The 22328-nt window shown below is 45.1% G+C and overlaps 1 protein-coding gene across 1 annotated transcript in view; it reads left to right on the forward strand.

Moving 5' to 3' along the window:
- ROR2 (receptor tyrosine kinase like orphan receptor 2) overlaps positions 1 to 22328 on the forward strand; it is a 256388-nt gene that overhangs the window by 227833 nt on the left and 6227 nt on the right. Inside the window, exons 5-6 of the mRNA XM_074995043.1 lie at positions 11004 to 11131; positions 21260 to 21574. Of these exons, the coding sequence (XP_074851144.1) occupies positions 11004 to 11131; positions 21260 to 21574 (443 nt within the window). The remainder of the gene's footprint in view (positions 1 to 11003; positions 11132 to 21259; positions 21575 to 22328) is intronic.

Consider the following 22328-nt stretch of genomic DNA (forward strand, 5'->3'; position numbering starts at 1 on the left):
TTTTGAAGTGCATTCTTGAATTAAAGTTTAAAATTCTGCAAGCTGCTGATTTCCCTCAACTCAAATTCGCTCCCATGGCAGCACTGGGTTCTTAAGTTACCTTATGTTCAATCTGTCAGTTGTTATAAGAACAGAGAAATGAACTGGCATTGTTACTAAGAAATCTTAACAATCTCTGTTTCTTACATAGATGTTTGCCTGTGGTGGACATTTTTGATTTAAAGAAAAATAGCAGGTTACTCCTGAACAAAACATAAATGACGTAGGTTATCAATAAAGCTATGTTTTAGTCACGCATATTTTTAGTATAAGTCAGGGACAGGTCATGGGCAGTAAATTAAATTCATGGCCTATGACTTGTCCATGACTACCTCTATTTTTCCCTGACTAAGTCTTGGGGCGGTGAGGGGGAAGTGGCCCACTCTCCTCCTCCCCCCACGGATGCTTGGGAAGGGGCGGTGACCTGCAGGTCCTCAGCAGAGGAACGGCTGCCTTGGAGCATGACTAGGGCTCTTAGGAGAGCAGCGGTGACCCACAGTGCTCAGGATCATGGGGTTGGTAGGGCGGGCAGCCAACCGCCCTACTCAACTCCTCATGGCTCCATGGACGTGATGACATGGCTGTCCCTCGGAGTCTGACTCCAGCTGCTGCGAGTGCACGCTCAGCTTCCTGCAAAGGGCTTTCTGGGACCATGGGGCTTTAAACATGGCCAGACACACACACTGCAGAGCCCTGCTGCTGCAAGGCAAGGTGTCGCCACAGTCCTCCCTGGCCACCATCATGGGAGGAAGGACTTGCGGTCTCATGAGGACTTCAGGGGACATCTTCATCCCCAGTCCCCCATGCCCCCTTCTGCCAAGGTTCCCCCCTGCCTGGGATAGTACTCCACACTCCCTGTGGCGAGTGCATTACCTGGCCATGCCAAACCTCCATGACAACAGCCCCAATGTTCGCCTTGCCCAGTTCAAACTGGTGACCCACTGACAGGTAGCTGTCTGGGGTGGCCAGCTTCCAGATGGGGATCGCTACCCATTTTTCAAAGGGAAGGTGGGTCTCATGTGGGTGTCCTCGTGAGCCAAGCTGGGAGCGAGCCACTGGTAGAGCTCCTGGAATGTCTGCTTATTCATTCTGACATTCTGCAACCATCGAGCATTGTCCCAGTCCCCCAGCACCAGCCACACCCACCAGTCACAGCTGCTTCAGTGGCTCCAGAGGTGCTGGAGCACTCGGGGGTAGCACCAGCACCATCCCGGGTTGAACAGCTCCAGGCCCATGGTGTAGGGGATCAACCACAGGAGGAGTTGGAGGGCAGCTGTGGCCACCATGAACAGGTGGCCAACCAGGGTGTGGAGAATGTCTAGCTCCAACAGAAGGAGCTAGTGCTGGGAATCCATCAGGGACAGGCTTCCAAGCACTGTGTGGTCCATGTAGAGGCTCTGTGGGGCTTGTGAAACCTCCATGAGCCTGAGCAAATGCAGGGCAGGGGTGTATGGGAGTGGCCCTTTAAGGGAGCTGCTGACTGTGAGCCCTGGAAGGGCTTGGCACTCATTCAGCCCCGTCTGTGGCATTCCCCACTCAGCTCTTTAGAAACAGCACCCGTGGCTCTGTGGACGCTCCCTTTTGAAAGAGCTGACCTGTCTTTTGTAAAAGCCAATTTCAGGCTCAATCTGCTTATTGTGTGTGGACACACTCTTCCGAAAGGCGATCTTTTGAACAGGATGATTTGAATGTTCGTATTTCAAAAGAGAGCTGTAGTGTAGTCGTAGCTACAATTATTAAATGCTCAAGGTGGGAGAATTCCTGTTCATTGCTGATGCACAGCTTTGTAGGAAAGAGGGTGGTATCTAATTTCTTCAAGAAAGGGAGTTTTAATGTTTTAAAGGAATTCTCCTTGGCTTACGTCTACACTACAGTGATCTTTTGAAAGGAGTCCTTCCAGAAGATCTCTTCCAAAAGAAATTCTTTCAAAAGAGTGGGTCCACACACAAAAGAGCAGATCAAAAGATTGAAACCATCCATGCATCCCCAGCTCTTTCGCAAAAATGGACCAAGGATCAAAAAAACAGCACAAAAAAAAGGGCCTGCAGAGCATCTACACACATTATCTTTTGAAAAATGCTTTCGAAAGGGGACGCTTTTCCTGTAATGGGAGTGGAAGAATGCTTTCAAAAGGAGCTCTGCATTCTCTCAATTTAATTTCAAAAGAACACATTTTATGTGTAGATACGCTACTGGATATTTCAAAAGAGCTCCTTCTTTTGAAAATTATTTCCTAGTCTAGTTGCATCCCTTATATTCTTGTGGGGCGCAGAGAGAGAGAAGAAAAGCTCTCATTAGCAAATATTAGGTCCCTCTTTAGGTCCCTGTTAGTCCAGCTTTCAAAATCCATTCAATGAATCTTCCTGCTTGATGGTTAAAACTCTCTAAGGCATAGTGTGTCTGTGAACCATCTATGTTTACCTGTATGCCATCCTGTGTTTTCTTGTTGCGAGTTTTGTCTAGGACTTTGTAACTATATATATGATTTACCATCTGTAGAATCCTGATTTAAATCAAGAATATTCTGCATTTTTCAACAAAAGCCGCTGGCTCTGATCTCTTGTCTGTCAGGATCACCAAGTGCATACCCGGTATAGACTCTAATTAATTTCTCAATTTCTATTTATCTCCAGGAAAGGAATTTAATATAGAATGATGTTTTTGTGAGTCACTCTTCAGTTGTTAGGACGCTTTCCTCTAATATGCCCTCCAGCCTGTTCAGCTGACAGTTGGGTACAATAGATTGTGTTAGTTTTTCTTCTCCCCTGTTCAGCTTTTCCATTTAAAAAGGCCCTTTTGTTTTTGATGTGTTTGTTTAGCTGGTGATACTAAATCAGCTGTAAAGCTAAAGTAACGTTTAGCGTTGTGAGATGGTAAGAACAGTCAGAGAAGCAGTCAAAGCAACGTCTGCTGGATGGGGAGTGTGTCAAATCGGGGCCACGTAGAACAATCCTCCCCATAGAACCTCTCAATCCAGAACTGTGAAGGAGAGACTCTCCTGTCCCCCTGCTTGGGGGAACTAGAGCCCAGATGCTGCCTCCCTTTCCCACTCTCAGGTGGCTTCTGCAAAGCTGAAGACCAGCCAGCTGGAGCCTCCAACCCAGAGAGCAGCGCAGCCAAAGTGGGAATTTTTGGGCATTTGGAGAACTTGATGCAGTTTTGACTGGTGGCTGCCCTATGCCCAGTGGCAGCATTAGGCACCAGGAATGCACACAAACACTGGGTCCTAAGGTCACGTGTTGGGGCCCTGCCATGGTGACTCAGTTACTTTACTTGGTGACAAAATGAAACACAAATCCCACTCAGCATGATTGGCAAAAACACTGATAGGGGCCCCAGAAATGGAGCTTTACAGGAAGCTGCCATGTAGAGTTGCCAGCTTTTACTGAAGGTCTCTGGCAGTGTTCCCTGTAAGATGAGCACTTGGTTGGCCCATTGGAGAGACTCGGGTGCCCCCCAGCCGATTAGCAGAAAGCCCACAGTGGGCAGCATTTTTCTAGGAGCTGCACATGCCTCAGTGCACATAATAAAATTTATTCAGTTCATGGATGGAAAAAAATTAGAGAATGCTGGTCCCTGCTCCTCCCTTGCCCCAACTCTTCCCTGAGGCCCTGTCCCTTCCCCAGGGCCCTGTCACCCACTCGCTCTATCCTCCCTCACTCTTACCACCCCTTGTTCACTTTCTTCCTTTCACAGGGTTGGGGCAGAGTATTGAGGCATGGGAAGGAGGTAGGCTCCATCTGGAGGTAAAGGCTCTGAGGTGAGGCCAGAGATGAGGGGTTTGGGAACAGAAGGGGGCTCTGGGCTGGGGCCAATGTGTTTAGAGTATAGGCTGGGCTCTGTGCTGGGGCATGAGCTGTAGAGGGGGACCAGCAATGATGAGTTCAGGAGTTCTATTGTGTTATTGATGGCAGGCATGGTGGAACGTCTGCTCCTGGGCTTTGGGAATTGAAGTAAGCCAAGCAGCATTTACTTTGATAGTGTTGACCTAATCATATCAATCTAGCTACGCTGCTCAGGGAGGTGGTGTAACTAAATTGGCATAGAGAGTCACTTAATGTTGATGGGAGGCAAATTCAAGTGAAGACACTTCCACATGTAGGTCAGTGCAACAGCTTTTGTCAACCCCGTGTAGACCAGGCCTCCAAAATTTCTGCTACGGGCCTCCAGAGTTTGAAGGAGTTCTTTTAGTAAAATAAATAAAGCAGCAAGTCAAGACTTTTGGGTCTGCTGAAACTTCTCTGTTTAAAAACAAGTTCAAAGCAAATAAAAAAACCCAGCAATGATAGAAAAACCCCACCAATAACCATCTGGGAAAATGAAGTAATCATAAACATACATAAAAGACCAGTATAGGACAAAACCAAAGAAGTATTTCCTGTGGTATTTATCTTTAGGATAGGCTGATATAAACAGCTGTCATGAACTGTTGTGTCAAGATTAAGATTTGCTCTTGTAAAGGTTGCTCTGATCAATGCTATGGCTCAAGCCGCAGAAAATGGAAGAGGTCCAGCTTTTGCCCACTTTCAGCCACTTGAAATCTCCTGCTCCATCCTGAAATTATTACTGTCATCTGGTTCGGGACAAGTATCAAAAGCTTCATGCCAGCTCCAAAGAACTCTGCCTGAATGGAGAATGAAGCCCTTCTTGTTTTCTTTCAACAAAGCCTTTTGCATTTTTGCATCATGTATTGTGCCACATGCCGAATAGAGTAAACCCTTGAGTTACGCAGGGGGTTGTGTTCCTGCAACCCCCTCATAACTCAAATTTTCACGCAAGGCCGGGGGGAGATGGGAGCCAGGCGGACACTTGGTTCCCAGCTCCCCTCTGTTTATGGACCTGGGAAACTGAACTGCTCATCACGGCTAGTCAGTTTCCTGGGTGCTTCTCCCTGCGTTCTGCCAGCCATGCAGCTGACAGCCATGCTACTGAGGGAAGGCAGGGGGAAGGCTTTTAGCTCGCCTACTGCTTCTCCCTGCCTTCTCCCCGCCGCACGAGTATGTCGAGTGTTTACTGCATATGCAAAGCTGAGCGAAACTGACTATTAGTCATGGAGGGAACTGTCTGTGCTGCCATTTCTGTAGCTTTGTTGAACATGACTACCTTTGTTAAAAAGGTTCAGTGTAGCATAGTACCCTGTCGCCATGTCATATGATTCGTAGATTCCAAGGTCAGAAGGGACCACTGTGGTCATCGGAGAAGTTCCCCCGCCAAAAATCCCTAGAGCAGAGCTTTTAAGAAAACCTCAGATTTTGATTTTAAAATTACAGTGGTGGAAAATCCACCACACCCTGTGGTAGATTTTTCCAGTGGTTAACTACACTGTTGAAAACGTGTATCTTACAGCTCTCTGAATTTGTCTAGCTTCAGCTTGTAGTCATTGATCACATTACAGCTTTCCCTAATTGACTGAAGAGCCCATTATAAAATAGGCTGTTCCTATGTAGGTACTTAGACTGTGATCAAGTTACCTTCCACCTTCCCTTGGTTAGGCTAAGTAGATTTTGTTTCTGGAATCCATAAGGCATGTTTTCTAATCCTCTAATCATTCTTGTGGTTCTTCTCTAAATCCTCTGAAATGTATCCAGATCCTTTCTTGAATTGTAGACATCCTGAATTGGACACAGAATTCCAGCAACAGTCAGACTAGTGGCAAATACAGAGATAAAATAACTTCTCTTTTCCCACTCAAGATTCCCTTGTTTATATAGCCAAAGATTGCATTAGCCCTTTTGGCTACAGCTTCAACTTGGAAACTAGTGTTCAGCTGATTCAGCCCATGCGCTCCAAATATTTTTTCAGAGTCACTGCTTCCCAGAGTCTTGTCTTTAAAGTCCATACTTACGTCTTTGCATACATCTAGGGACACTTATGTTTACATGCATTAAAACACACATTCTGTTTGCTTGTGAGTAGTTTACTAAACATTCCAGATCATTTAGCATGAATGACCTGTCGTCTTTATTTATCCCTTCCTCAATGTTTGTATCTTTTGCAAAGTTTCAGTGAAGATTTTTTTTTTCAGGCCATTGATAAAAATGTTAAATACCATAGGGACAGAGCTGTACCAGGAACATACCCAGGAGGTGCCATCCAGCTGTTAGTTTGTTTAATGTGCCATGTTAACCTCTGTACAACTTTAGTTTTTTAAGCACAGAGTTGTGCACTGTCAAGTATTACATAACTCTAAGGGTACATCTACACTAGGAACTAACATGGAAGTTAGGCCCTACTTTGAAGTTGTCAGCAGAGAGTTTACACACATTTTCCCTTACTTTGAAGTTAACTTCAAAGCAGGGAGTCCAACTTCAATGTCCTTACACTGTTCCCAGAAATAGAGTAGTGCCCTTCGAAGTAGTAGTTTAACTTTGAAGTAGGGTGTGCGTAGAAGCTCCTCGTTGAAGTTGCTTAGTTCGAAGTTGTACTTGGAAGTAAGCAACTTCTAAGTTATTTTTGTAGTGTAGACACAGCCTAAGTGTATTACACCAACGCTATTATCTGCCACTAATTAGTAAACAGACCAATTTCTTCAGAAATCTGCAATGTTTGGTATTACTTCTTGCTCTCCTTTAAATTTTTATCATTTGAGCCCTGATCTGCTGTGTCATAGTCTAGCCCTGATCCAGGGCAAGACAAACAGGCTTGTAATTACCCAGCTCATCGTGTTTTTCTTTTTTTAAAAATTTGTGCGTCGATACTAGCTTTCTTCCCAGTTTTCTGGAACTACCCATTGTTCCAATTTTATTGAAAATCAGTATTAGCAGAAAGTTCTTCACCCGGCTTTTTAAAAACTGTAGGATACAAGTTTTATCTCCGCCTGACGATTTAAAAATGTATATCTTCAATAGCTGCTGTTTAACATCCTCCTAAGATACTAATGAAGTAGAAAGTTTTATCCTCATCTGAGAAGACTAGGTCATCACAGAAATATTTATTGAACACTTCTGCCTTTTCTTCATTATTATTGATAATTCTACCTTTTCCATTTAGTAATGAACCAATAACACTGTTAGGATTCTTTTTGTTTCCAAGTACTTTTGATAATCATTTTTATTGTCCTTAGCTCTGCTGACGGCAGCCATCTCCTTGTGTCCCTTTGTATACCTTACCAGTTTTCTATAGTTCTTAGCTTCTGATTTTTATTCATTACTGTCAACTTACCCATAATTCTTTTTGTTATACACGTTTTTATATCTTCCTTCATTTCCTCTTTAAAACAGGTAGTTATTTTCACCATTAGGGCTTCTTCTTTGGGATTGTGGCTTCTTGGGCAAGTAGTAAAATGTTCTTAAACTATTCCCCATTATCTTCCGTATGTTTTCTGATTAAATCCTTCCTTGCAGCTGATTTGGCTCAGAATATATTTTTCTAGTTTTGACTTTATTCTCTTGGTACATTATAAATATCAAATCATGATCATTTGTACCTAAGCTACCATTAGTTTTTTGTTCCATGATCGGTACCTTTTTATCTGTCAAGATGAGGTCTAATACAGAATTCCCCTTTGTTGACTGGAGCATGCTCTGAGTTAGGAAAATGCCATTTATAATATGTAGAAATTCCAATATTTTAGCACTGGGAGCATGAGACCTCCAGCATATGTCACTCAAACTGAAGTTCCCTGTGATCATGCAGGTTTTTCCCCCACACATTATAGGTGGGTGATCCTGTTCTCTAGTATGATTTCATGATCTGTAACAGACACCAACTAACACTCCATCTTGCACTGGATTTCTTAGTATAGATATTGAGCTATGAATATTTGAGATTGTTTTCTTTCAAGTTCTCAGCCAGAGTAGCCTGATTCATTTTAGTGCTCAGCCTAGAATGTATTAGCAATATAAAAAGTTTCATGTGGAACATGGTACTTGAATAGCAAGAGTCCTGCTTCTGTCTGAACCACTGATATCAGATTGTTTGTCACTTTTATGCTACAGCCAAGATAATGGCCACAGCTCAGCGTAATCAGTTATCGACAACAACATTCTGCAGAGAAAATGTGTGTGTGTGTGTGTGTGTGTGTGTGTAGATGCACGACATTTGAACTGTATTTACAAGTTTTGACAGAAATAAATACAAACTGAACCTGAGGGATCATACTGCTCTTGTCATTAAAGCCTTATTATTTAGAGTACTTATTATTTCACGTTCTCTGTGCCGGGAGAGAGGTAGAGCAGGAGTGAGAGATTCGGTTACACGTGCTCTCTTAACTTTGTTTCATGAGGAGTGTTTGAATTTTGCCTTAGTGAAAGAAGTCAAATAGGTGTTTCCTATTCATGCAAGCTCATTATGGAGATCATCAATGTCCTGTTGGGGTGGTCTGGGATGACTGTGTGTAGCTTGTGCAACACTTTGATATTTAAACTCTGGGGGTATTTAGGAATTGTTAGACAATCAGATAATGAGTGTGCAACTGAAAGCAGCAATTAACTTGTCCTGAAAGGTTCAGACCCCACTCATCGTTTGCTCTCCATTGGGGAGAAAAGGGGAAATGTCTCTGATAGTTAATTCATCCTCAAATGCTGAATGTAGCTTATTATTTTATTGATGTTTAACATGTATATTGTGGTAGGGCTTAGAGGCTGCGACCAGATCGGGGCTCCATTGCATTAAGCACTTGGCAAATATGTAATAAATGTCAGTCTACATTAAGGGTGGCACCTCTTATGAGACGCCACAGGCTGGTAGGTTTGTTTACCTCACTGTCCCCTTTATTTGCCTGTGGAAAGGAGTGTTTGTCTCAGGAGCAAGTTCAAACCTTGTTGCTCATATGAGGTTCCACAGTCCATGGATCCTACATGGAAAAACAATTACATTTGTAAACTGGAAGGTCAAAAGGGACCATTGTCTTCATCTAGTCTGATCTGCACATTTCAGGCCACAAAACCAAAAACTCCCACTCCTGTAATAGGCCCTGAACCTATATCTGAATTACTGAAGTCCTCAAAACATGATTTAAAGATTTCAAATTACAGAGACTCCACTATTTACTTTGGTTTGAACCAACAAGTGATGCACAAGCTAGACACCGAGGAAAGAATTTTCTATAGTAAATCAGAGCCCTCTCTATCTAGTCTCATGTCCTCAGACATTGGGTATTTTTGCTGTTAGTTTCAAAACCCCAAAATAAAAGGTTAGCAACTCTCTTGAGCCATTCTGTCCCAGTAGAGCATCAGTCCCTGTTTGAGATTCCCACTTTCCAGGCCATCCACCTGAGAGTTGCAGGATATCTGCTTATCTCTGATGAGTGTTCTTCCATAGCACCGAGTCAGGTCTCTCCTAAAGCCAGGTCTACAGTACTGGAGGAAGTCAGCCAAAGATACACAACTCCAGCTACAAGAATAGCGTAGCTGGAGTCAATGAACTTTAGATTGAATTTCTGTGGTGACCCCACTGCAGGAGCCGTCAGCCTCTCTTATTCCTCAAAAGCTGGTGGAGTACTGAGGTTGACAGGGCATCATCAGTAGTCAATTTATCAGGTCTTTACTAGACCCACTAAGTCAAACCTGGGAGATGGCTCTCTGGAGCCTTGATCTCTGGGGAAGTGCAGACAAGCCAGGATCACTCCCTGCAGGATATTGCTCAACCAGACCCGCTTTCCTTAGTATCCAGTGCTGTCTCCAGGGTACCTCCCTCCGGAGTCAAACCCTTGTTTTTTTTCGCCCAGCTTATGCTCACTAAGCTGGTTCTTGCCCTCATTCCGAAGGGGCTGATGATCTCCTGCATTGTGAGCTTGTTTTACTTTGTGGATTGTTTTTACCATGAGGAATGTGACAAACTGCGGAAGGCTTCCTGCCTCTCCTTTTGTTTTCAGGTAGCTCTGACCTATCCTTCTCCTCCCCGCCACCCACCACCAATATCTGACAGGGTAACAAAAATAATGGATTGTTTTTGGCACAGACTAGCTATTTGTGCAGTTCTTAGCCAGTCAGAGTAGTGGTCACTGCTGACCACCCTTAGGTATTATTAGATGGCAACTTTCTGAACGTATTTTGGAGTGAGTTGTAAGGAAGATAAGTGTATAGATTTGCATGTTTTGACCAAGAATTAATCCTATGAGAAAGCAGCATAGGAAAAAGAATGAAGATGTTTGTAGAAGAAACAGGTGGGTGACCATGACTAACATTATGGGGAGAGCAAAAACAGATGGTGACCTCACAACACGATAAAAAATGAGACAGGTCTATGGGGAAGCTCTAAATTGTAGAGAACTTTGAAGCACCACTTTAAAAACTGGGAATAGGGGAAATATAGGTGTATCCCAAGTTTTTGAAGGAACTATAGGAACTATATTCAAATCAATATATTTAGCCTAGGTGCTAAGATAATTCAAATAATAATAATTCAAATAATATGCTGGTGTAAGGAAGAGCAAAACTTGCCTGAAGAGTTGAATGAAATACAGCATTAAAATATATTTTGGGAGAGGAATTTGGCAGCGAATCTAATCGAGGAGAAGGAAAGACATTAACTACTGATTACTTTCCGCTATGTTTATTCCACTCTTGGTTCAGAATTATGCCATATTTTAACTGAATCTTGGGCAACTCCTAATTTGCTATTTATTTAAGGAAATAAAAAAATTGTAGAAGGTGGTAGAGATGAGAAACAACTGCTTGTCCAATTTTTCTCAGTGGAGTCAGATGCCAGTAATTCGTGAAGCTGTGTAACACTAGCTGCATTTCTGTCTTAGTTTAATAGCTTTTTAATAGCTTGATCTGTCACATCCCATTACTATTAGCATATGACCTGGAGACTATTCTTGGTTTTTTACCTTCTTTCTTGAGTTAGATGTGTCCAGCAGCACCCCCATAAATACTTCCAAATTAGGCAGAGGGGAGAAAGCAGCACCTGGAATATTGAAGAAGTTTGAAATAATTATTTGCAAGAATGTTTCTTAAAACTTCACTGTGCACAGCTGGATGTCTGCAGAGGCACTTATCAAATCCGCTTGTGTTTTGCAGGGAAGATTACCATGAAGATGGGTTCTGTCAGCCGTACAGAGGAATTGCATGTGCACGAATCATTGGAAACAGGACCATTTATGTGGACTCCCTCCAGATGCAAGGAGAAATTGAAAACCGAATTACGGGTAGGATTATATGCCTCTTAATAAGACAACAACAATTTGTTCCAGTATCCAGATCATGTGCCAACAGAACTAGTTTTGTTATCCCATAGGCTTATCAATCAATGGCCAAGTTACCCTCATAAAAGGATTTGAGCAAGCAATCCCTTTGCTCTTTCTTTTCTTCAGAAAACATTGTTTTACAGGGCAAACAACTGCTATCACGTTAAAACATTTTTCTCCTTCACCTTAAGTGAAGTGTCAGAGGCTTGATGCTTTAACAGCTTGTAATTTATACTGGTGCGTTTTACATGATTGATTCAAATACAAGTAAATTTTTAAAAGTAATGTGTTCTAATGCAATGAAAAGCTCCTTTGTTTTGGCTTTCTTGAAATATATGCAGTGACTTTGCTGTTGGGCTTTTCCTTCCTTACTAAAAATCCCAGTCAAGAGTTCAGACTCAACACTGATTGATATATAAAAAAAAAAAAGGATGAGCTTTTTGTGCTCTGTCTCTGCTGATTCTTTCTCTAAATGCCATTTTGATACACCCCCCAGAAACACCTGATATTCCAAAGTGTAATTACTTTTCTGGAACAATAGATGAAAATTGTTTCTTCACAGAACCACAGCAGATATGTCAGTGACATTAGCAACAGTCATTCCAATGAATCTGGCGAGAGCAGTCAGAATACCACACACCATCCAAGAGAAAAGCAACCCAGACATAATCCCATGTATTACCATTGAGTTGGCCATCATCAATGTACATTTGATCTCTTAAAACAAGGATGAACATGCTTGCTGTAGTGAGGTTTTCTAGAAAATCTAGCTACTTTTTGATCAAATTAAATGTGTGGTACCATATAGATGAGACAGTCCTTTTGCTGATTGAGTAATATTTGTGTTTGGGGCGGCGAGGGGTTATGGGTTTGTTGTTCAGATTTAGGGTTGGAATTATGATTTTGGGGGTGGTGTTGATGTCAGTTTACTTTATTCATCTGTGCAGGCGTTAGCCCTGTGCTTGCCCAGAGTTCCACTAATTTCTATGTGGCTTTGTGCGAGATCAGGGTTCCACCATGCAGAGGCAGCTGCACATAACTGGTTTTAGTGCATCTGTAGGTGGCAATGAGAAGGCATGGCCATATAGCATTTTAAGAGTATGTGAATTTTGAGAAGAGTTTACCCTAGGCTGCCTAGGAGGGGAGGGGCAAAGGGGAAAGCTTCACCGAGGCCCAAGGCTCCTGGCCCGCTGCGGAGCTGCTCCTGCTGCTGCTCTAATGGCAGTGGCCGGAGTCCCGAGCCCTTCAAATCACTGCTGGAGCCCCAGGCAGCGCACTCTGTGTGTCCCGGAAGAGCCAGCTTGGGGAAGGTAGCCACAGCTCTGTCCCTTCAGCTGGAGGCCCCACTCCTTTTGGGAACAGAAAGCCAGGCCCCATCCCGCCTTGCCCAGGGGCTGAGCAAGTCTCTCCACAGCCATGTATTTACCAAATGTTCTGCGGACCAATTGCTGTAGATTTCACAATATGCGCAGTCACTGTGAAGATTCTTAAATGTATCTCTTCAGTGTATATGGAATTACACGAAGCAAGTATTTTGGGATTCAGCTAGTTTGTTTATTAGTTGAGAAACAGCTGTCACTTTGAAATAAATCTTTCCATTTGTACTTGCATAGCAACACACAACCTGCTAGTTTATTACTTCCAAGTGTTATATGTATGGTGGCTGCTAAACTGGTTTCCTCCCTTCAAAAGCCTTTTGTGGATGTTTTGCGTTAGTGAGAAGTGCCCTATTTCATTAGGGATGTTGCAAAATTCTTTCTCTTTTCTCTCCAGTGAAATAATCCCATTGATACTAGGCAGAGAGCAGGCAGCAGCCTTGCAACCTTCTGCTATTTCTCTCCATGACTCCTTTCTCTCTTTGTGAATGGGTAGTAGGGACACCTACTGTCCAAAGCTAAAACTGACAGTTTAAACTATACACATCTCATAGAACTGGAAGGGACCTCAGGAGGTCATTGAGTCCAATCACCTGCCCTCTTGGCAGGGACAAGCGCCGTCCCTGACAGCTTTTTTTTTTTTTTAAATCTATTTGCCCCACTCCCTAAATGGCCTCCTTACGAATTGAACTCTCAACCCTGAGTTTACCAGGCCAATGTTCAAGCCACTGAGCTCTCCCTCCTGCTGTGATATATCTACATGAAATTTTTGTTCAGGGACTAAAGAACAAAATTTACCTGTCTATTTACCTGTCTGGCATTTTGTGGTGTTGCGAAGCGTTCAGTTATTGCAGTGTTGTCAACTCTGGTACCTTAAGGAAAATCCAGCTGATACGTGGTATTGTTTTAATTTTTTCGCTTCTTCACAATGGCCATTTTCTTCACATTTCTTTGGGTTTCTCCACCACCAAACAACTCTAACAACCAAAAATGCCAAACATCCTTTGTGCCCCTGTGCGCCCATGCATTTTTGCTCACACTTCATAGGTGCTGAATCTGCGGAGCTGTCCCAGATTGAGGCATCAACAGGAGAGCTTTTGGAACAAATTGATAAATGAAATAGTAATAAAATCCCCAGTAATAAAGTCTACAGGTAATCGTTACCCAAAAGTTCTGAAGGACCTCAAATACAAAACTGCAGAACTAGTAACTGTGGTATGTAAGGGTGAAGGAGAGGTTTGCTACATTCCCAACCTCTTCCATGAAAGCTGCCTGTATTTTATTTTTTATTATAGTGCTTTAATCCTTCCACTAATACACATGCGTGTTTCCACATTTTTACACCAAAGCTCAGCTTTGGAAATCTTCTCCAAAAGGGATGGGGGAGACATGTGGGAGGTGGGGGCGGTAAGGTGTCTCTACTCAGAGGACTCCATTTGTCAAACTTTCCTAGCCTTCCTTCTCTTCCACATGAGCTCTCCTTCTTGTGTCTTGTTATACAGAATCCCTCTTAGTCTGCTAATTGGATCATTGACTCACTAGTGCTGGTCTAGCCTGGTAATCAGGTATACACCTCTGTGTCCAATTAGGCTTTCTCCAGGGAGACCTGATTAGTACTGATAGTGACTAGAGTGCTTGCTCAGATGCTAGCCCTGAGCATGCTGTCACATACCCCACTCCCAAAACAGAAGGGAATTTCTTCCTCCTTTCCATGAGGATCTCTCAGGCTTGTATCCCTCCTAGCCCTCAGGTTGTTCACCTTGGATCCTGTTATAGGATCTGAACATGCTCTACTCACAAAAGTTGCATTGGTGGATGAAAGCTGTCCCCATAGTTCTCTTTGCTTACACATCTTACCCAAACCCATCTGTTCTCTCTGCCTGTGTCCTCTTTGTTGATTGGCAGGATCCTTTCTTTCTCCACATTCTTATGATTATCCTGGGCCTCTGTTTCCTGCAGCAATAAGTGTTTTAGGGACACCCCCTCCCATGATTCTGGGTGGCAAGGACTCTGATAACTGATCTCAAGTCAACTTTGCTTTTGTTTTTCTACCACTATAGCCGCGTCTACACGAGCCGGCTACTTCGAAGTAGCCGTGCCAACTTCAAAATAGCACCCGCTACGTCTATACATGGCGAGCGCTATTTCGAAGTTGAAATCGACCTAAGGCGGCGAGACGTCGAAGTCGCTATCCCCAACAGGAGATGGAAATAGCGCCCTACTTTGACGTTGAACATCGAAGTAGGGCACGTGTAGACAATCCGCATCCCGCAACATCGAAATAGCGGGGTCCGCCATGGCGGCCATCAGCTGAGGGGTTGAGAGACGCTCTCTCCAGCCCCTGCGGGGCTCTGTGGTCACCGTGTGCAGCAGCCCTTAGCCCAGGGCTTCTGGATGCTGCTGCTGCAGCTGGGGATCTATGCTGCATGCACAGGGTCTGCAACCAGTTGTTGGGTCTGTGGATCTTGTGTTGTTTAGTGCAAGTGTGTCTGGGAGGGGCCCTTTAAGGGAGTGGCTTTCTGTTGCCCGGGAAGTGCTAGTCCACCCTTTGACCCTGTCTGCAGCTGTTCCTGGCACCCTTATTTCGATGTGGGCTGCTTTGGCGTATAGACGCTCCCCTGCAGCGCCTACTTCGATGTGGTGCTGCCCAACGTCGACGTTGAACGTCGACGGCACCAGCCCTGGAGGACGTGTGGACGCTATTCATTGAAATAGCTTATTTCGATGTTGCTACATCAAAATAAGCTATTTCAATGTAGCATACATGTGTAGACGTAGCTTATGTCTCTTGAGGGACTTCTCTTTTTTTTCCTTGTTGGTGGCTTGTGGTTTCCCTTCTGGGCTCTTCCAACCTCTTTACATTCATTTCCTCTTTTCCTTGCTATGTGGAGTGTGTTTGCATCATCTTGGCCCTCTGGGCCTACTACAAAGGAGTGGGGCTATCCAACCCACTACCTGTCATTTCCACTGTAAAGTCCCCTTGGCTTCCAAGGACACCTGTGCTGTGAGGCCCGTGCAGTACTTCCTTTTTAAATTCCCTGCCTAGGGTCACGTCCCAGCCACAAAACTGTGGAAACACACAGTCCATGTATATGTCCTCATGTCCATTTTGGAAACACACTGTGACTCAAGCTCCTGCCAAAGCTCCTTTGAGTTCGTCCTTCATCTTCTCAGTGCCATTTTTGACAGTAGGTAGTAGGCACTCCAGTCCTCCTTCCTTGATCTAGTCCCATAACTCACTGACTCGCTCTTGGAATATCTGTCTCTGCAAACGCCTCCATAAATTTAAATGCAGCATCGAGATTCACTGATTGATGCCACCTGACTCATTGATGGATATTGTCCAGGAGAAATTGAAGAAACTGTTCCAGAACCAGAGTCCACAATCTCCCCACCCACAAGTTTGGGTATCTGGCCTTAAACAATGAGTAGCCCCATCTGTTCAATTCTGGGCAGGTGCACAAGGCAGTAACCCTCCCAGTTCATTTGTGGCTCTTCATTTCTGGCAGTATACTTCTGTGGATGCACCCAGTTGGTCCAGGATGTCTGTCACAGCCTGCCCTCTCATGTGCCTGTCCCTCCAAGCCATATGTGCATATACTAATCGTACTTTCCTGGTTAAACAGGGTGCCAGTTGAATGACCCTCATTGTTCTGTCAAATTTGTCCCAACTGACTCCTACTGTCTTCCAGAGAGTTCTGTGCCCAGTTTCTGTTTCCCATCACAGGACTTGCCAAACTTTGAGTCATTGTTGTACTGCTTGTTCCCTGGTAAATTCCCGCAGGCTCTTTCTCCGCTCAGCCTGCTGGGCAAGCCAGGTCTGTCTCCCTTCTTGGAGGGTTGGAAAGTCTGTTGGGAGAATCTGCTGCATTTCTCTTTGCTGCTCCACCACCACTGCCATGGTCCCTCCGTTGCTGAGATGGCCAAATTGTTACACCAGGCTCTCATCAAATTCATGGAGACAGACAAGTCCTGGACAAGCCCTGAGTTCTGACAGGACAGCATGTTGCTCCTCCGCCTCTTCTGCAAACTCAGACTGACCAGAGATCTTTGTGGTTGTAAGCACCATTTTGTAGCTTATTTACACAGTGTTTTAATCCCTCTGCTAATTCATATCAGTTGTTCATACTTCTACATGTCTCAAGGCTCTCAAACCTCTTCTCCAAAAGGGGTACGTGATGAGGGTCGGAGGAGCCCCTTCGTTAGGCTCTCCTAGCCTTTGTTTTCCCTCAGTCTCTTCCCCCAAGCACCTTCTCTAATCGAACATGATAGTGTTGACAGTGACCTGAATGCAGTCTCAGAGACTAGCCCATGAACAGAACATTGTGTAGGCTGTCCTTGCTTGTCCTTGCCCTTTGGCCCCATCCCAGGCAGGCTGTTACTTTCAGAGAAGAGTACTGAGCTAGGACTAAGGCTAAGGAGGCTGGGACTTGGGGTGGCTTGAGCTGTGCCATCCAGCACTCAGGGAGGAGGGCTGGAGGCATTGGGGTTGGAAGGCGTGAAGGGGAGGAGGTCTGGAAGGGGTATGTGCTGCCTGCCCAGCACTCAAGGGCTGAGAGGTGGGGTATGAGCTGCCCATTCAGGGAGCTACATGCTACTGGCCCACCTGCCCAGTGCTTGGGGGTGGAAGGGGCTGCACATTGCCCACCTGTTGTTTCAGGGCTGGCACTCCTGGGGATGAGGGGCTCTGGGCTCAGACAGGAGAAGGAGGGCAGGTTCCCAGGAGGAGAATTAGCCTCCTCCAGCTGGCAATTCACTTCCCCTGCCCATTAGCTGGCCACAGCTTTCTGCTGAAGAAACCTATCCCACAAATAGTCTCGGTACTAAATGTCTGGGTAGCTAAGGTAACACCATTTGTTAAAAATCCTTCTGAGGTGATGCTCGTGGCTAACAGTTGGTTAACCTAACTTCAGTACTAGGCAACTTGGTTGCAAGTATAATAAAGAACAGACTTATCAGATGTAGGCTACGTCTACACGTGCAGCCAACATCGAAATAGCTTATTTCGATGTTGCGACATCGAAATAGTCTATTTCGATGAATAACGTCTACACGTCCTCCAGGGCCGGCAACGTCGATGTTCAACTTCGACGTTGCTCAGCCCAACATCGAAATAGGCGCAGCGAGGGAACGTCTACACGTCAAAGTAGCACACATCGAAATAGGGATGCCAGGCACAGCTGCAGACAGGGTCACAGGGCGGACTCAACAGCCAGCCGCTCCCTTAAAGGGCCCCTCCCAGACACAGTTGCACTAAACAACACAAGATCCACAGAGCTGACAACTGGTTGCAGACCCTGTGCCTGCAGCATAGATCCCCAGCTGCCGCAGAAGCAGCCAGAAGCCCTGGGCTAAGGGCTGCTGCCCACGGTGACCATAGAGCCCCTCAGGGGCTGGAGAGAGAGCATCTCTCAACCCCCCAGCTGATGGCCGCCATGGAGGACCCAGCAATTTCGACGTTGCGGGACGCGGATTGTCTACACGGTCCCTACTTCGACGTTGAACGTCGAAGTAGGGCGCTATTCCTATCTCCTCATGAGGTTAGCGACTTCGACGTCTCGCTGCCTAACATCGAAGTTAACTTCGAAATAGCGCTCGACGCGTGTAGACGCGACGGGCGCTATTTCGAAGTTGGTGCCGCTACTTCGAAGTAGCGTGCACGTGTAGACGCAGCTATAGAGAGAAACACAATATGTTGGAGACAAGTCAACACAGCTTTTATAAAGGGAACTCGCACCTCACCAATCTAGTAGAGTTCATTGGAGGGGGAGGAGGGTCTACACGTACGTAGACAAGAGTGATCCAGTCGATATGGCATCCTGGGAACTTCCAGAAAACCTTTGACAAGATCCCTGACCAAAGTAGGCAGTTGTGGGCAGGGGAGCAACCAGCCTCACCTGGGCAAGGTGTGTGGGGACCTCTGGCTCCACAGGCCCGGCAGGAGTGGGGGTGGGAGGGCAGCCAGCCCTCAGCCCCATCTGGACCTCGTCCTGAGGGCTATTGTGAAGGCGAAAAGTATAAATGAGTTCAAAAAAGAATTAGATAAGTTTGCCTGGTGAATAGGGGAAGGCTAGGGGATACAAGGGTGGCTTACATCTGTTGGGGGAGGGGAAGAAGGAGGCCTTGGAGAAGGGCCAGGGCAGCTTTGTTTGCTTTTGTTTAATTAGAAAGTTGGCTTGGCATCAAGGCAACAGTGCTGATATGAAAGCCCTTCAAAAGCCTCTGTGTAAATACTCTGCTCCCAGAACTGTAGCCTTGGCTCTCTGGTACACTAGTAAGAATGTGCCTCTCCCATGTTCTTACTCATCTCTGTGGCACACTTCAGTCCCTGCTCTCTCACCCTCCACCCTGTTCTCTTCAAGCACTCCACCAGTAGGGAATACAAGTTATAACACACCTCTCGCTGCCTGCCCAGCACGCAAGGGCTTATGGATGCTGATCTGAAGTCTGTAATACACACAAATTACGCCCCCAGTTTAGTTGTTTGCAATGCTTTAACCTTTATGGGTCTGAGGATATGAAAGAGACAAGGTGACTGAGGTAGTACCTGTTATTGAAGTGGATGTAGGAAAATATATTACTTTACCCACCTTAACCAAATTTAGAACAAACACTTAACTATTAGATCACCCGTTCAGAGGCATTTTCTCATAAACGTTACAGACAAGCATATCATACAGCTGTTTTGCAGTCTGAAAATAGTAGCTCACTTACTTGCACACTCCAGCACAAAAACACTTTGCCAATAATCAAAGCACCTGAACATATAATTAGTAAACACAGTTCAAGTGAAAGCAGCAGCATGTTGGCCATTCAGGGAGAGTTACGTGGGCATAATTGGTGGAAAGGAGGTATTCAGGCTGAGGAGAGGAGCTAATCAGTAGATCATAGGTGGGGCATTGAATGATTTAACAGCTTATTTCTTTGCTTTTTATGGTTTGCGTTGGTGGAAGAAGCAGTCTAACAATCCTAAGTGAATGTTAACAGGTTTTTTTGTGGAGAGATATTTCTATGTTTAGAGCTTGATTCATCCCTCAGATACATGGTGCACGTCATTATTTCTTTTTCTCTTTAAAATGTTGATGAAAACGCCCAGATAAGTGGCAATGTGTAGGCATGCAGCACCTGGGGAGCGGATCAAGTTCTTAGTGAGTTATGACATTTGTCTTAATAGGATTGGTGGTTTGGGATTATCAATATGCATTTCTTCTCAGCACCTTCTATCTGTGGGGCTTCTCACGTCTATTAATTGCAAAATCACATCAAATGCTGAGTCCTTCCTTTTGTCTGACAAATATTGAAAGTGCATATTTCCTTGGTTTATTGGTGAAAATGTCTGGAGAAAGCAGTGCTTCTATGCTCACACCCCCACCCCCTAGCCCCTGTTGGAGGTGGCATGGTGGTGAAACCATTCAGAGCAAGCTGATGAGGCACTAACGTACATATTTAGCACCTCATTATCATAATGTCGGCTGTGCGAATTTCAAAGTGCAGACTTCAAATTGCAAATGGACAGAGTAGATGTGGTCAGCTTTGATGTAAGTGCCCCACTTCGACATTCCCTTATTCGCACAAAACTAGATCGGAGTGAGGAAATGTCAAAGTGGGGCACTTACGTCAAAGCTGCCCACATCTACGCTGTCAATCTGCAATTCGAAGTTTGCACTTTGAAATTCGCACAGCTGGCATTTTGATAATGAGGCGCTGAATATGCACGTTAGCACCTCATTAGCCTGCTTGAAATTGTCTTATTACTATGCTGCCTCCGATGGGAGGGGGCGAGTGTAGAAGCAGCCATAATGATCTAAATTTATGTTTGATCTAGTGAGAAACCAGGAAGCTACAGATTCAAGTCCTGACAGGGTTGACTCAGGTTATGTCTGTACTAGAAGGCCAGGACTCTAACAGAGTTTAAAAAAGAGCTCGATAATATGTGGAGGTTAGGCCCATAGATGGCTATTAGCAAGGGGTAAGGTATGGTGACTAGCCTTTTGTCGAGGGCGGGAGATGGATGGCAGGAGACAAATCGCTTGATCATTGTCTTCAGTTCACCTCCTCTGGGGCACCTGGCATTGGCTACTGTCAGCAGACAGGATACTGGGCTAGATAGACCTTTGGTCTGACCCAGTATGGCCATTCTTATGTTCTAAGTCAACCGCCCATATGCAATTTTAGCTATGCCAATTGTGTGGTTAAAATCAGTTGAACTGTGGTCAACTTCCGTGTCTGTCCGCATGGCGGAAGGTCAACGGGAGCATTTCTCACATCAACTTTCCTTATTCCTCACCTCTCGGGGGGAGTACAGGGGTTGACGTTGACCCTGGGAGCATCATTTAGTGCAAGCACAAAATGAAACCCCAGCAGATGGACCCTCAGCAGGTCGATCTTCTGCTGTAGTGTGGTGCTAGCCTTTCTTTCATCCTTCTGAGACAGACAAAGCACCATACAATTTATTCTGTAAGGTTGTCTCGAATCACACCATAGAAACTGAGATCCTGTGTGCTCTGTATGGACATTAGAGGTACAACAGCGGTTTTAAGTTTTCTGTGCTCTTTTTGTCTGCTTAGCTCCCATAAATGCCACCTCACTAATACTGCATGCATTTGAGATCCTTCAAGATACAAGATGCCATGTTAATGTAGAACTATTTTATTTGCTTTATTTAGTTTATTACGTGCTAGTGCTCATCCAGTACTTGTTTGTTTGTTTCCAGCCGCATTTACCATGATTGGCACTTCCACCCATTTATCTGATCAGTGTTCGCAGTTTGCCATCCCATCATTCTGCCACTTTGTGTTCCCCCTGTGTGATGAGCGCTCCCGGACCCCCAAGCCAAGGGAGCTGTGTCGGGATGAATGTGAAGTGCTGGAGAACGACCTCTGTAGGCAGGAATATAACATTGCTAGGTCCAATCCCCTCATCCTGATGCAACTGCAACTGCCCAAATGCGAGGACCTGCCACTGCCTGACACTCTTGAGGCTGCCAACTGTATAAGAATTGGGATCCCTGTAGAACGGCTCAACAGATGTAAGGTTTAATGTTTTATGCTTGTTTGTTTTGTTTTGTTTTTGAATTTATCTCGTCACTGACAAGGTTTTGAAATGAGTTGGTCTTCGTTGACTCTTGCTACGTAAACGTACTGTCATTCTGAATGTTTTCATAAAGAAATCTTGGTTGCCTTTTGTAATGCATAATATTGATCAAAACTTGCATTGCTGCAAAATAAAGAGCTAGATGGGAAGCATAGAGGAACTGAACGATCATGAAAGCTGATGAATTGACAGCCCTGGAAGACAGCCCTAGATTTCTTGTTGTTATATACAGTAGACCCCCGAGAGGTGCATATTTGATTTGCGCTTATCTCGTGTTAGCCCCATTAGAGGGGGACTGTAGTGGAAGCTCCAGCCCCTGGGAGCTGCCACTGGGGCAGTGGGAGAGCAGGTGATCTCCCTGTCAAGGGGGAAGAGAGCTGGCACTCTGCCAGGTTACCAGCCCTTTAACAAGGGGTCCCCCTTAAAAGGGGCATTCCCTGCTTCCCCCCCCCCACCAGTAGTGACTCCCTGGGGATGACCTGGAGGCATCCCTGGCACTCGCCTGGCAGCTGCATATGGTCTGAGCTGGTGGCCCCACCCCCACTTGACTTTCATGAATTTCAGATTACACCTGGTTTCCCAGGAATGTAATTCCTGTGCAAGTCAAGGATCTACTGTACTCCTGTTCTTTGCTGCCTACTCCATTCCCCTGTCACTGATTACTGTACCCATGTGCTGTTTTAGCTCTC

The sequence above is a fragment of the Carettochelys insculpta genome, chromosome 5, assembly GCF_033958435.1.
Source record: "Carettochelys insculpta isolate YL-2023 chromosome 5, ASM3395843v1, whole genome shotgun sequence".
Classification (NCBI taxonomy): domain Eukaryota; kingdom Metazoa; phylum Chordata; order Testudines; family Carettochelyidae; genus Carettochelys; species Carettochelys insculpta.